Genomic DNA, 13,945 nt, shown 5'->3' on the forward strand with positions numbered 1-13,945 from the left:
CTTAACCTCCATTCATTAAGAGTGAGTCATACTTCACAAGACCTCTGCAAGCAGTTAAATCAATCTATTGATTGAGTCTATTCAATCACTTGGCCTGTTTTAAAAGAAGAGGCAACTGTAACAATGAGATTTCGTCTCCTACCACCCTGGGGGTGCATGGCACCCCTCCTCTGGGCTGCATGTGCTCCCTTGGGAGCTCAGCACTTCAGAAAATTGCCCTTTTGGTAACAAAGGTGTCTAACGCGTACAATACAGGCTCCAAGGTGTATCCACAGCTGTGCTGAGGTGGGCAAGAGAGTGGCCCTGTCAGGGGAAGACTATCATTCTTTCACACGGGCCCAGCTTTTGGGGCAGGGAGGTGTTGCAGAAAGACTTTAAGATTAGTTCTATCAGGGTTAACACAATAAGAAGCAGCTTAAACTAAACTTTTCCATTCCTGACCTGGATTCTTCTTTCCAGGTACACCGGCTTTTACGACAGAGCTCCGAGCATGAGGAAGTGACAATCTTCCAAGAGCTGATGTGGAAACATGGGAGAGCCTCACGCCTCTTACTTCTGCTTACCTGAGGTCTTCCCTTGATTTTTTTTTTTTTTTTAAATTTAATGTCAGATTCTTCACCCAGTCTAGCAGTGCTGCCCAGATAATTGCTAGCAATGCCTACAGGACTCTCTCATGCATAAGGAGGCTATTTAGCTCACGCCTGCCTGCCAGCCTGAGGAGCTTGGCTCTGTTCCCTATAAGATCTCTCTGGCTCCTCTTCTTACGGCAGGTGAGTCTGGCGCTGAGAGCTGGTGATCTAGTCTCATGCCCCGTGCGGGCCCACGGTGTGGTTCTTCCTCTGCATCTGTTCCTTCTAATCCAGGACGGTGCAAGGCGGTTCTTGCCCTTTCTGGTGGTGGGTGTTCCCCAAGCTCCGTCCACCCCAGCTTTGCTCTTGGCCATAGCTCCAGGAAACTGCTGATGGAGACGGTTCCTTGGCCCTCCTTGGGTGCTGGCGAGGTGTCCAGAGGGGAAGCCAGCCAGCCCAAGACTGCTGCAGCACAGAGGCAAGTCCTAGGGGCTGGGGTCACAGTGCTGATGACTGTAGGTAAGAGAGTGATAGGGTCCGAGGAGAGGCAGGATGGGGAAGAAACCACAGAGCCAAGGGGCTGTTGGAGCCGATATGTGCACAGTTGAAGAGGAAAGGGGGAATGCTCACCAAGAAAGGAGGAGGGAGTCTGCTTGGTGAGGAAATGAGGCTGGGGAACTTGAAGGGACACTGCGGTGTCCACTGCCTGAGTATCAGGGTTGGTTGTTGGATGGCGACAAGGGGTTTGGAGAGAAGCCACAGCTGGAGAGGAACTGGGGTGGGAGGTACTGTGCTCCTCTTGTGCACCAGAGTCCCTGTGTAGGATGGCCATCAGAGACGGAGCATGGGGAGTTCAGAAGGGTCTGGACATGGGAGTACAGGGTAGAGCAGGATATGCCTCATGTTCTGTAAGCTGTACTCGAGGGGCATGTAGTTGTGTGAGGAGCGTGGGGAAGGCTGGGAGGTGTGTGAAAAAGGACCAGGGCTGCAGAGATGGAAAGGGGGGCCTGGGACGTGTACATGAGAAGCAGTGGAGGTTGCAGGACGCAGGAGCATGTGTGGCATGGGAATGACCATGTGTGTGAAGCAGCATCAGTGGGTGTAAGAGGGGGTGAAAACTGAATGGGGGCAGGGAGCCTGGGAAGGCTATATGGGCACATGCCAGCTAGCACTGGGAATGTGGGTGCATGGCGAGTACTAGGCTGTATATAAGGGGACGTGGATGTAAAATAAAAATCCACACCCATCCAGAGGCGGTGGGGCTGTGCAGGGCCAGGGAGGTGATGAGGGGGGCAGTCCCGGGGGGGCATGCACCCAGATGGGGTGCAGCAGGAGCAGCGGTGGATGTATGGCCCTGGGGAGAGGGGTGGATGGGTGCGGGTGGGGGTCAGGGGCCGATGGGGGTCAGTTCCAGCCGGGGGTCTCATATCAGTGCGGGATCTAGCTTGGGGGCAGGGTGCAGGCCTGGATAGCGGCAGGGTCTGGGTGGAGGGTGTGCTGGACCGTGCCCCTCACGGGGTGCCCGTTGAGCCCCGGTCCATCCCGGGCTGCCGGCTCGGGCTCGGGCTCGGGCTCGGTCCGCGGCGCGGCCCCCGCGGGGCGCCGGTTCCGGTTCCGGCGGAGCCGGGGCGGCGGGAGGGCGGGCGGGCGGGGGAGGAGCCGCCGGAGCCCGAGCTTGCGCTCTGGAGCCGGGCGGCGCTGGGACCCGGAGAACAAGGGGCGCGGGGGGACCGGGCGCGCGGAGGCCGCAGCCGGGCCGGGGCGCGGGCGGGGGCCGGGCCGGGCGGGGGCCGAGGCCGAGGCGGCGGCCGGGGGTCGCGGGCCGCGCCGGGCCGGGGGCGGAGGAGGCGAGGCGGAGGAGGCGGAGGCCTGGCGGCCGGGCAGGGGCGCCATGGCGGCGGCCGAGACGAAGATCATTTACCACCTGGACGAGCAGGAGACGCCGTACCTGGTGAAGCTGCCGATCCCGGCCGAGCGCGTCACCCTCGGCGACTTCAAGGGCCTCCTCAACCGCCCCAACTACAAGTTCTACTTCAAGTCCATGGACGACGACTTCGGGTGAGCGCGGACCCGGGCCCGGGCCGCCGACCGCCGTGGGGGGGGAGTCCCCCGTGTCCCCGCGTGGGGGGCGGGCTCCCCTGGGCCTCCCTGGGGGAGTTGTGGGGGGCCCCGCGTGGGGGGCGGGCTGCGTGGGGCTGGCTGGGGACACCCGCCCCGCACGCTGCTGGGGGCTGGGGCTGCCCCCCCCCCTCCGCCCGGGGAGGGTCCCCCCGGTGCAGCGGGGCCCGGACCCCCGGGGGTGGGGTGGTGCCTTTCGGGACTGGCGGCCACGCTCGTTCCCGGTCTGGGGAGGGGGACCCACATCCATCCTCCATCCCCATTGCCTTGCCTTGGGGGCGGGGATGGCCCCCCCCTTGTGTTCTGTCTCGGGGGGGACCCTCGTACACCCCATCCGGGGGCACATGCACCCCCAGTTACCTCACTTGGGGAGGGCTGGTGGAGATACCCACCACACACGTTCTCTGGGGCTGGTGGTCCCTGTGTGCTGCCTCTGGGGACAGCCCCCCATCCTCCCCTTCCCCTGTTAGCTCTGGGGGAAGCTGCCCTCCGCTAATTCCTCTGTGGGGGAGCTGGTGGTATCCTCCGTGCACCTTTTCTAGGGTGGCACCCCTATGTCCGCCCGAGGCAAACCAGAGGAGTCCATCGTCCCATCTGAGGATCACCCCCTCCTTGTTCTCACGATGTTTTGGCAGCACCTTGCCTGAAAGGGTATCTCCCAGTGCAGCCCACCTTGGGGGGTGTATAGGGGTGGCATCTCCCCGTGTATCCTTCTTGGGTTTGTCATTCCCCATCTAAAGGGCCTGGACATCTCCCACTGCGCCTGCCTGGGGAGGGTGCCCCTTGTTCCCTCCGCCAAGAGTGTGCGGGGCCAGTGCCCCCTCCATCAGCCCTTCCCAGGGATTGGATTTGGGGACAGTTTTGCTCTCCTACCATCCATTTTGGGGAGGGCCATCCATTTTGGCAGCTTTGTCCTCCGCATCTCGTCAATGGGTAAAGGGGACCAGCTTTCTCCTTCCCTGCCTCCATGGAGGAGGAGTGAGAGCTCTCCATGTGCTGCCCATCTCTGAGCAAGGAGCGTGTACAAGACCTACTGTATCCACGTACATGTCCCATCCCCAGTGTAAGATGTCTGGTGCTCAATCTCTGCGACGGGTCTGTATAGAAGAGGGGTGCAGCCCTGCCTCGCATCCTATCTCCTGCGGGCCAGCTCTCTTCCAACACCAGTATTTTCATCACTTCTTTTGTGATACCCTTTGGTTCCTTCCATCGTGTGTGGCTGTTTGGAGGTGAGGAGGTCTATTCTGTCCCTTGTTTGGATGATTGTACTGACTAATCTTCTGGGGAGCCCCTGCTGTCTCCTACCTTCATAAAGTTGGCGACTGTTCTGGGGAACAAGTACCACGTGAAGCCAACTGTCTATAAGACCCTTTGTTCCCGCTGTGTTTTGTCCAGTCTTCCTACGTCTGACTCTCCTCTAGCCTTTTTGAGGACCTCTGTTTCCATCCTGGGAACGTAGCTTCTCTTGGCTCCCACAACGTGTGACCCTTTACCATTCCTAGCACTTTGGTATTTGAAAGAGTTGCATGATCCTCCTTCCTCTGGATTTTTTCCCCCCTCTCAAGATTTAGTGTTTACAGTAGGTCTTATGTATGGAGGCTGGGACTGCAAAAAGCCTTCAGTTTTATAGTCTTCCTAGTGTCGTCTTATTGCGCCAAATACCTCCCTAGGCTGTGATCTTGGCTCATACCCTACGTTGAACAGGGCTGGGCCTGTTCGGGGCTTGGATGGGGATCGGTGTGGCTGCCTCGGCAGGGGGTGCTCTCCCCTCTGCAGCCAAATTATCCCAGTGCCCAGGTTCCCGTTAGCTTGGGAGGTGCCAGCTTTCACATGAGGCTTGAAATTTGGAGTCACTCCTTTGACCACAGTCTGGGACGCTTTGCCTTCCTAAATTCCTCCTGACCCAGTGGAGAGCTTGAGTGCTCAGAAGCTTCCCCGTTCTCCCCAAGCAAATAGAAGTCTCCAGCCCTCATTTTCCATAAATTTCCTCAGCAATATCAGTTGTCTGCGGATCGTTTCCTGTCCCTCAGCTGTTGAGTAGTGTTGGGTGCTACGAAACAGCTGCCTCTCCCCATCTCAGAGGGGACCGTGTTCATTGGTGGGAGAAGCGAATTCTCCATGCATGCTGTTTGTAAACAAATGCTTTGGGATCCTTTGAAATGTTGTTCTTGAAGTGAATTCAAACTTCTCTTGAATGAAGCATTGCCATGTGGGTGGGAGAGTGTCTGCATAACTATAAACAAAGTTTAGTAATAAATAGCAGCGTCTCGCGTTGGGAAGAGGGGTCTGGTGGCAGCAAAGTTCTGTGCTGTGCCTTTTCATCCTCCTCTGTTTCTTTAAGGCTCCACAAGAGGAGGCAGATGGTAGATTAATGAAATGCAACGATAAAGCAGCACAGGGAGTTGTTGTGGATGCTAGCAGGGAGAGGGGAGAATCACTCAGGAAGACGCAGCGAGTTTAGTTGCGTCAGAAATGCATGGGATGAGATTTTTGTTGGGACCAATTCAACTAATTCTTCTGGGAAGACTGAACCTCTCTGGAAGGGAAGGTGCAGCTGAGAGGGGTCGGAGGCTGCGTGTGGGCAGCCTGTTCCTTGGCAAAGTCCTGCATGATGAGTTGCGCAGTTGGAGCAGCACATGGCAAGGCCTTACGTGGAACAGAGGGGAGAAAGCCTCTCGTGGTGCCACCATGGATGCCCCATCAGGAAAGCTGTCTGCTCCTTTTCAGAGAGCTGAAGAACGTGCTGGTGGTTGGCTGGAGCACAAGGGAGAACAGCCAGAGCAGTCCAGCTGCAGCCTTGTCTCTGAGAAGCCCTGGAGTCCCAGGCACCACTCAAAATAGAATCATATAATCGTAGAATCATTTAGGTTGGAAAAGACCTTTAAGATCATCGAGTCCAATCGAAATATTTTGTGATCCCTGGTAATTGGTGTCCAGGAGAGAGCAAGACATTGATCTGCAGGGAGAGACAGGAACGGAAGGGCAGGAGGCACCTCAGCTGCTTGACTGTAAATGCACGGGCAATTAGTGAAAACCAGGAGGAGATTAACGATGGCTGTATTCAGAAGCTTTGTGCCGAGGAAGGGCATTGCACTCCCACACGTGTATCCCTCTCGGCCCCTTCCCTCAAGATGCCCTCTGCCCGGTATGGGGGATGGCCTGGCTTGTGCTGATAGTTTCTGAGATGGGCTGGTTTTTGTCAGTTGGGCAGTGTCCAGAAGTAGTACCCAGGGTAAAGCCCCTTCATGAAAGAGACGAGCCATTAACAGTGGATGGCCTTATGGCAGCTGATCAACGAGGAGGAGACCTGCAGATCTGATGGCTCGTGCTTTTCGTCAGCGATTGGTCCTTTTGCAGGATCCCTGTGGTATAAGACTAAGTTCTTCCCTCATCTCTTGTTGGGAGTGGAAGCATCTCACCTTCCAGGGTCAACTGGAGCAAGATGTGGTCCAACGTTTCCTCTCACCTCTGTTGCCCAGATTGAATCTGTTTCTCCCTCTTCCTCCTCTTTCCAGGCTGTGGATCTCCAGCCTGGCATTCCCTTCAGCTCACCCCATCCCCAAGGCAGTATTACAGCCGCAGTCTTGGTGTGTGGGATTTTTCATTCTTTTGTTTATCTTGTTAATATTTGTTTGCTCTGAGAATCAGGGCGGTGATGGAGCAGCTTCAGTGTTTACATCTCCTTGGAAATATGAACTGAGGCTCTCCTGGGTCGCTGTGGAGTTGTCGGGCTATGCCAGGAGCTAATCCTAGTCAAATTGCTCAGCCCCAAATTAAGAAGACCCCAGAATGGTGTCACCTCTAGGTGGGAAGGAGGAGAAATGAGAAGATTTCATGCACCAGATCCTGGGGAGAGGAGCTGTGAGCAGCAGGAAGGCTTCAGGGTTTTGTCGCCTGGTCTACCAAGCATGTAGTGGGCTACAGCCGCAAATAGAGAATCCAGCCTGAGCCCAGTGGTGCGGAGCAGTGAAACAGGTTGCAGATATTTGTGCCCTTGTTGGCTTTGTGTATTGCTAATCCCAGAACTAGAGACGTGGAGGAGCTAAGCAGGCTGATGGAAGTATGGCAGTGCATAGATGCGGTATACTCTCTTTGGACTTGAGATACTTTGTGTGGATGTGCCTCGCTGTGAAGTGTGGAGCTACCCTTAGCCTGCTAACCTTGCCCCATTAGAGGAGGAAGGGTTTTTTTTTTCTACAGCTTGAGTCTTTTTATTGAACATTTTATAGGTAAGATCTGTGTGCTGGTCATCAGGAGAGAGCCTTAGATCAGTGCACTGTTATGACTGCTTGTGAGATCCATATTCTCCATCAAGCTACCCACGGGTTTTTCATGGGGTTTTGAACAGGCTTTTTAATTTCTGTCTTTTTTGTTCCTCATCTGTAAAATGGACATTCTAACAGTGCTCCTGTGCCTTGTCTTGTCCACTTGATACCGTGAGCTTCTTGTGTGGATCTTAGCATGACAGAGCTCTCAGTTCCATAGAGGTGCTGCAAGAACAGTACTGTAAATTCTACTGGGGACCTGTGCAGTTGGGAAGGGAACAACCATGCTGATGGTCTGTGGTAGTTTGTAGTTTGGTGGGACGTGGGCTTCAGTGATGTGTAAAGTGTTGCCTCCTGCCCAAGTCCATTGTGAGAAATTTACCTGTCTCTGGGCAGCATGGATCTTCTCATCAGCCAGGTTGTGTGCACGTTTGCCCCAGCTGAGCTACAGGTTTGACTTTTCATCTGGCCGGGTGACTGGTACAACTCTGAGGATATTCTTATATCAATTGAAATGTGGTTTCTTTTGACTCATTTTTTGCTTGTAATTGATGCTGCTCATTTTCTATCAGTCGAAAGGTGTTACCACAGGGGCATGCTAAAGTTTAATTTAAACTTTTCAAAGCAGTTTCACGAGTACAATTTGTGCATCCAGGTAAGTCCTTAGCACCTGGCCTGAAGCTCCATCTCGTCTTCCCATAAATTCTGGAGTGCCTGAAAGTTTGAATTTCTTCTGCGTTTGGAGAAAGCACTTGGGTGATCATTTTGCTTACCTCCACTTCACTCGGCCACCTCTCCTCTTTCAGGCTGGAGAGCAGAAAGGTCTGCTTCTTCTGCAAGGGGATCATCCCTCCCTCCCCATCTCACCTACTTGTTCTGCATTGCTAGGAGGACACCAGTGATTCGAGGTACAGTGGTGGGATGGTGCTGCTGCTCCCACCACTGCTGGTTTCTCCCTCTTGCAGGTCTCGATTCCAATTTTAACTTCAGAGCTGTGGTGAGTGATTCCTAGGTCTCAGCTGTCAAGTGAAAATTGGTATCCAACTAATCACTAGCCTGGTATCTAATCCAGACCTGCTTAATTATCACCTGCTCTCCAAAGCCGGGTACGAGGCAGTGATTAGGGCAACATTCTGGAGGCAGAACAAAGCGGGCGCTGCTGGAATTCCCAGTGCAGGGGTCAGATGCTGTTGGTATTTGGCGACCTCATCTCCTGCACATGTGCATGGGGAAACGCGTTGACGCTCACTGAAAGGCTGAGTGATTTATTTTTATTGCAGGGTCTTTCTGAAATTGATGCCAGCAGTGACTGTCCTTCTGGCTGGAAGTGTTTGGAGCCGGGGAAGGGATCCTAAACTTAATAAGCAGTGTCAGTCCCCAAGCAGTGGTGAGCCGCTGGCATGGTCCCCCTGCCTTTCCTGCCAGCTCTTTGTAGCGTGAGTTGGGGGAGTTATTTATTTTGATTTTTGGAACTTTATTTTTTAAATTTTGAATTGGAAACTCTGCTGTCTGCAGAAGACCTTTGCCTGTCCCGTGCCCCTGGTGGAGAGTGCTTCCATGTCAGCATGGATTTCATGCAGGGAGAGGCTGGCAAGAGGTCTGTGAGCAAAAGGGCCTGCAAAACTGCGTGCGACTCCCTTGCATGCTCATGTCCTTTGTGGTGCTTCTGTCGGAGTGACAGCATTGGCCTGGCTGCGAGGTGGCCATCACTTTTCATCATCTTCTGGCCAGTCCCTGCCCTTTCTGTGCAGAGGGCAGCACTTAGCCATGTGAGAGGCTACAGCACCCCATCTCTTGTGCTCCCCGCTCTGGAGAATGTGTGGTTCCCTGTCTGCTCACGTGAGATGTGCTGCCCCAGTTAGCTAGGGTCCACCGGAGGTTATTTTTTGGACATTTTGCATATAGGTTACTGCAGCCTGTGCCTCTGTCTCCTGGGCTGCTGAGGATTTGGCAGAGAGCTGCTAACCGCTGTCTGTGCTTGTGGTGGGAAGTTCCTGTAATGCTGCCCGTGCTGGGGGGTGGCCCATCGACACTGGAGCTCATCCTGGCTGTAGCTGCTGCTGGAGGCTGTTTCCAAGTGTCGTGGCGGTGGTGGTGGGGGGCTGCAGCAGTGCCAGGGCTGGGGTGCAGATGGAGAGGGTTAGTTGATGGTATTCGCTCCTTCCCTGGGTTGTATTGTCTGTGCCTGGCAGTGTGTGTCCTGCTGTTCAGACCCAGCTATTACTGACTCCGTAGGTGTCCGACTTTGTCTGTTGTGGTTGAAGCTGTGCTCCAAAGGCCACATTGGATGGCAATCATAGCCTGGTTTCTTTGCCCAGGGGTGGTGTTCGGAAAGCCAAGTTAGCCAAATTGGGCTGCAGACCAATTTCCCTAAGGCCTTGTCTGTACTATGCAAACAATGAAGCTTTACAACAGCTATTGAACTTGTTTGCAGCTAGAGCTGGTCAGAATTTTTTTTTGACTGAATGTATTTTCTCCCAAAATATGGTGTTATGTTGAAGCCAGCATTTTTCTTGGAGAGGTATTGTTTTCAATTATGTTTTTGATGGGAATGTTTCTTAATTTTAAGCCTCTCTTGTCATCTCTGAAAAAAAGAGAAAGAAAGGTCAAGAAACCTTTGCCCGTCCATGAGAATGCAGCTGTTTTGATGCAGTTCTGTGTTTTGAAATCATCTGGAGGACTCTGGTCCTCCAGATTCCTGCACAGAGCAAAAACCTACCTCAACATCTCAGAAATTGCCATGAAGTAAATCTGTGTGCCCTGACTGTGGTGCAGCTGTGCTCCAGCATGGTTCAGTCTCCAAGGTCAAGGCCAAACACCGTTAAAAATGGCTCATAAACCACCATAATCTGGGTCATGACCTGAGCGTTGTCATTGTTATGGGATGATAGTGGTGACCCCACTGCTCAGTCTTCTGGTTCCTGCTGAAATACAACTTTTGAGAACTTTATCGAGAACTTGGCTGTTCCCAAATCCCAGACCTTGGCTCAACTGCAGAGTGGGTACTGGATGATCTGGGTGGTGGTGTAAGGAGTGATGTTCCTTCCTACGCGTCTATGGTGAGAGCAGGACGGGCAGCTGGGGAGGCAGCATTTCGTAATGGTTCTCTGAGAAGGAAGGTGCTGGCTTGTAGGGATGGAGGCAGATGGCCCATGAGCCCAAGGCCCATGTGCTCAGAGCACTGAGCCTTCAGTAAGTCCTTCTTCTCCAGCATGCTCCTGGCCTCTTTCACCTGTGACTTCCCCACCTGGTCTCCCAGCAGGCAGAGAGATCTGGGTCTGCAGCCTTGTGGCCTGAACTCTTGAAGGTGGAGGTAGTTATCTACCACCATGCATTTGGGGATGCTCAGGGAAGAAGGGTGCTGTGAGTATAAGCAAAGAAAATCTGGTTTTCCCCGCAGCTTTTCTGCTGCACAGATGTGTTTGGATGTGTTTGGCTTCAGTCCTCTCTCAGGGTGGGCATCAGGCCCTCCATCTACATTTGAAGGCTGTGTATGTAGAGGTGTAGGGAGCATAGTTAAAATTCTTCAAGTCCTTTTTGAGCTCATGGTACTTAAAGTGGTGGGAAGCCTCTTGCATGTCTGCGCAGCAGTTGCTGAACTGTTCTGAGCTGAGGGTATCTGCTGTAATGAAGTGCTACTCCTCCACCCTTGACTGCATCCAAATAGATTTAACAATGTTGTGGTTTAGAATATTTCATCTGTGTAAAAGCCCATGAAGGAGAGCTGGGCTTGCAGAACACAGCAGAGACTGCGCCTGCAGGAAATTGCCTTCATGTTGTCGCACCAGCTTTGCATCGTGCTGCACATCTGATGAGGCAGCAGTCAGGGCTGTGTGTTTTTGGTGTTTCCTATTGATTTCCTCCTCTCTCCATCCCTTGTTTGTTATTCGGAGCCTGCCCTTCTGACCTGTGCTGGATGGATGCTGGTTTTCCAGAAGGGGGATGTGGCACCACGTGGCTTTGTTACTGTTTGTCCCGGTGGCGCTGGCTTGTTAGGCAGCAGCTGGCAAATTAAGTAAAACTTAATCCTGCCAGTGGAAGTTTTTGGACCAAATCCTTTTGTGGAGGGTTTTTGGAAGGCGTTGAAGTAAGGTACAAATCTGGGAATTAGTCTAATCTCTCTGACTTTGTCTGCTTTGTGTGCTTATCTATGTAATGCCATGGTGGCCTTAGGAGAGTATGTGAGCTCTTGGGCTGTGAATAGCACTGTCTCCAAGGACTGCGTTAGCTTGCAGAGCTGAAGTATTAGTATCTCCCTGAGCCCCTGCTCTGAAGCTCTTGGTTTCACTTGTTTCCATCGCTGTGTTGTTACTGCTGTAGCACTAATATTGAGCCTGTCCAGGAATGGGCTGGAATTCTCTGGAGGCTTTGACAGGCAGAGATGCCTGGTACTGACCTTCCTGTGCTGTGTAATCCTGTATCACAGTGGAGGGTTGGGACCGTTGTGGTGGTTGTATCAGTTATTTATTAAAGGAGATGTGCCAGAGGCATTGTTTTTCCAGTCACAGCTAGCTATTGAAGGCAGCAGAAGCAGCATTTGGGTACCCTGCTCCACTAAGTCCTCTCTGTTGGTTATCCCCTCACTGGGGCATCTGTCCGTGTGTCTTGTTGGCTAGAATTTGCTATCTTGAGAGAACTGGAGGAAAAGACACAGTGAGCGGTGACTGAATTGCTGCAGTGGGATTCTGTCCTTCTGGTCCTGGCTGAAGATGTGAGCTGAAGGGGGAAGGCTTCCTCGCATGACTTGGAGCAGAGATCCGTTTCTGGGAGAGCTGGCACCGGCCGCTGTGTGGGAAGGTCTTTCTTCTGCTGGTTTTTGACCTGCCCCTAGGGTTTGGAGAGGAATTTATTTGCTACGTGGCCCCTCTGATTGCTGGCAGCTGTCTCTGTGATAGGCTGGGAATTCAGGGTCTGGGTAACAGAGGCTATGGGCTTCTCCTTGTTTTCTGGTGGCTGGCAGCTCCTGCCATGTACAGGCTGGTTCTGAGGACACTGGGGGTCTGCCAGAGGGGTCTGTGTTTTGGGAGCTCTGCCTCTGCATGGATTATCGTAGCAGGGAAGCTGGTGCTAGCATGTTAGCCTGCCCACTCGCTGGGCTTCAACTTTTTCCCTCAGCATTGCTCTAACCTACTCTGACCTGCTTGAGATTCATGGTCCTTTTGTGTCTCACCATCTGCAAAGCAAATAGGTTGTCCCCTGTACGCTGCACTGTGCCATGGCACCATTGTTGACAACCAGAGCAGCGTCAGATGCGTGGTGACAAACCTGGCTTTGTGGCCTTTGTCATCAGCAGGGCAGGGGCAGGGAGGAGGCTGCTGCTGTGCTGATGGCTGTGAGCTGGGTTGGCCCCAGGGCGCAGCAGCTTCTCAAATTGACGCTTTTTTCAGAAGCTGTGATGGATATGCAAACTCCATACTTCTGTTTGCATATGGCTAACGAGCTGTCCCAGTTCATTCAGCCCTGCCTAGCTCAACCAGTATTTTAGTGCCATTTGCAGAGAGACTTGCCTGTGGGCCCAGCTGAGGCTGTGCTATACTGGAAGCCCATATAGGGGCTTAGTGCAGGAAGTCTTCCCATTGCACTGTGTTCATTTGAATTTTTTTCTTACTGGCTTTTGTAGCCCTGAGAAGGCTGGATTTTCATGGATCTAGCTGCACAGCTGAGTCCCTTATGGCAGACCTCCCAGTTGTCTTAGACCCGGAGCTGGTAAATGCACCTTTAGGTCCTGAAGGGCCTCCTGTGAGATGGATTTTCCTGCCAGAGTGAAAATGTTTCATTTCAGCTGTGGCCAAAAGGTGGGTTAGTTTGGGAAAACTCTTAAGGTTATTCTCTGCCCAGACATCCTGGAAGCAGCAGAGGAGTTCTGGGGTGGCAACATCTGCTTCAGCTTAGGGTACGCTCTGTCTGGGTTTCCTCAGGACCGCTCCGACTTGCTGTAGAGGTATGTAACATCTATACAGGGTGTGCACGTTGAGTCTGATGTGTCTGAGCTGGGTCAGACTTGCGCAGCACGTGTCTGTGCTTCTGAATCCCCCACGCAGAAACACAGGAGCCTACTGCAGCAGTCTCTTTTTTTTTTTTTTTTAATTTTGTGGGGGTTTTTGTTTTAATATTGCCAGCGTGGGGGACACTTAAAAAATCTTTTGGTGCCTTCATACGACATTACGTTTGGTGCAGTTGGTACCTGTGCTCTGGTAATAGGAAGCTGCATGGCACACATGCTGCCCTGTGTAGTGAGATGTGTAGACTTGAGGTGGGGACTGTGGCCATGTCATCTCCAGGGACCAGGTGAGCTCCTGGTCAGTCAACACATGGTGGTGGCACAAAGTGTTTGTGGTGACTTTAGGTGTGACTAAAGGAGAGATGCTTTATGGGAATTTGATGTCAGTATCACAGATAATTAGGAAGCTCAAAATCAGGGTTGTCTTGTAACTTGACTTATCAGCAGATCCACAGACACGGGAAATGGCCCTATTGCAGTGATAACGTGTGACGAGTCTTTCTGGGCTGCCGTTGGGAATATTTAATGTGTAGAGTGACCAGTTCAACACAGTTACCGAGCTCATGGGATATTTACAGACTGCAGACAAATTGTGCTGCCTTCCACTGCACTTCTCCATCCTTGAAGGACCTGGGAGTTGGCAGCTGTGGTTTTGAGACCCTCCACAAGAGGAACATTTCACGTTACATGTGATGGTGACTTCTGGAGGTCACTGACTGTTATCCAGCCTTCGGTGCAGTTGTCAGAGATGGCAGGTGGGAAGGTTTTGAATGGTATGCAACAGGGTCAGGTCTGGGAGTTCACAGTGTCAAAGAAAAGCAGCAGGTCTGAGTTGGTGGGGTATGTTGCTGTAGTAATCCAAAGCACTGTCCTCTTCTAAATTGTGGGGAAACTTACCCTCTTGTTGAAAAGGCTGCTGATCCCTGGTGTAGAGGCGAGTCCCAGCAGGATCTGGACTGAGTTCTGTACATGGCACCTCACGCAGACTACGG

The 13,945-nt window shown here is 52.8% G+C and overlaps 1 protein-coding gene across 5 annotated transcripts in view; it reads left to right on the forward strand.

The window, feature by feature from the left end:
* The first annotated feature begins 2,375 nt into the window (after positions 1-2,375).
* DVL3 (dishevelled segment polarity protein 3) overlaps positions 2,376-13,945 on the forward strand; it is a 33,571-nt gene continuing 22,001 nt past the window's right edge. For 2 of the 5 annotated variants that reach the window (XM_072867803.1, XM_072867805.1), the window contains exon 1: positions 2,379-2,627. In XM_072867803.1, the coding sequence (XP_072723904.1) occupies positions 2,461-2,627 (167 nt within the window). In that variant the 5' untranslated portion in view covers positions 2,379-2,460. Of the gene's footprint in view, positions 2,628-13,945 lie in introns of all 5 variants that reach the window. The other 3 variants (XM_072867801.1, XM_072867802.1, XM_072867806.1) reach the window with 3 other exon arrangements.

Source organism: Ciconia boyciana, chromosome 7 (genome assembly GCF_034638445.1).
Source record: "Ciconia boyciana chromosome 7, ASM3463844v1, whole genome shotgun sequence".
In the NCBI taxonomy this organism is placed as follows: Eukaryota; Metazoa; Chordata; class Aves; order Ciconiiformes; family Ciconiidae; genus Ciconia; species Ciconia boyciana.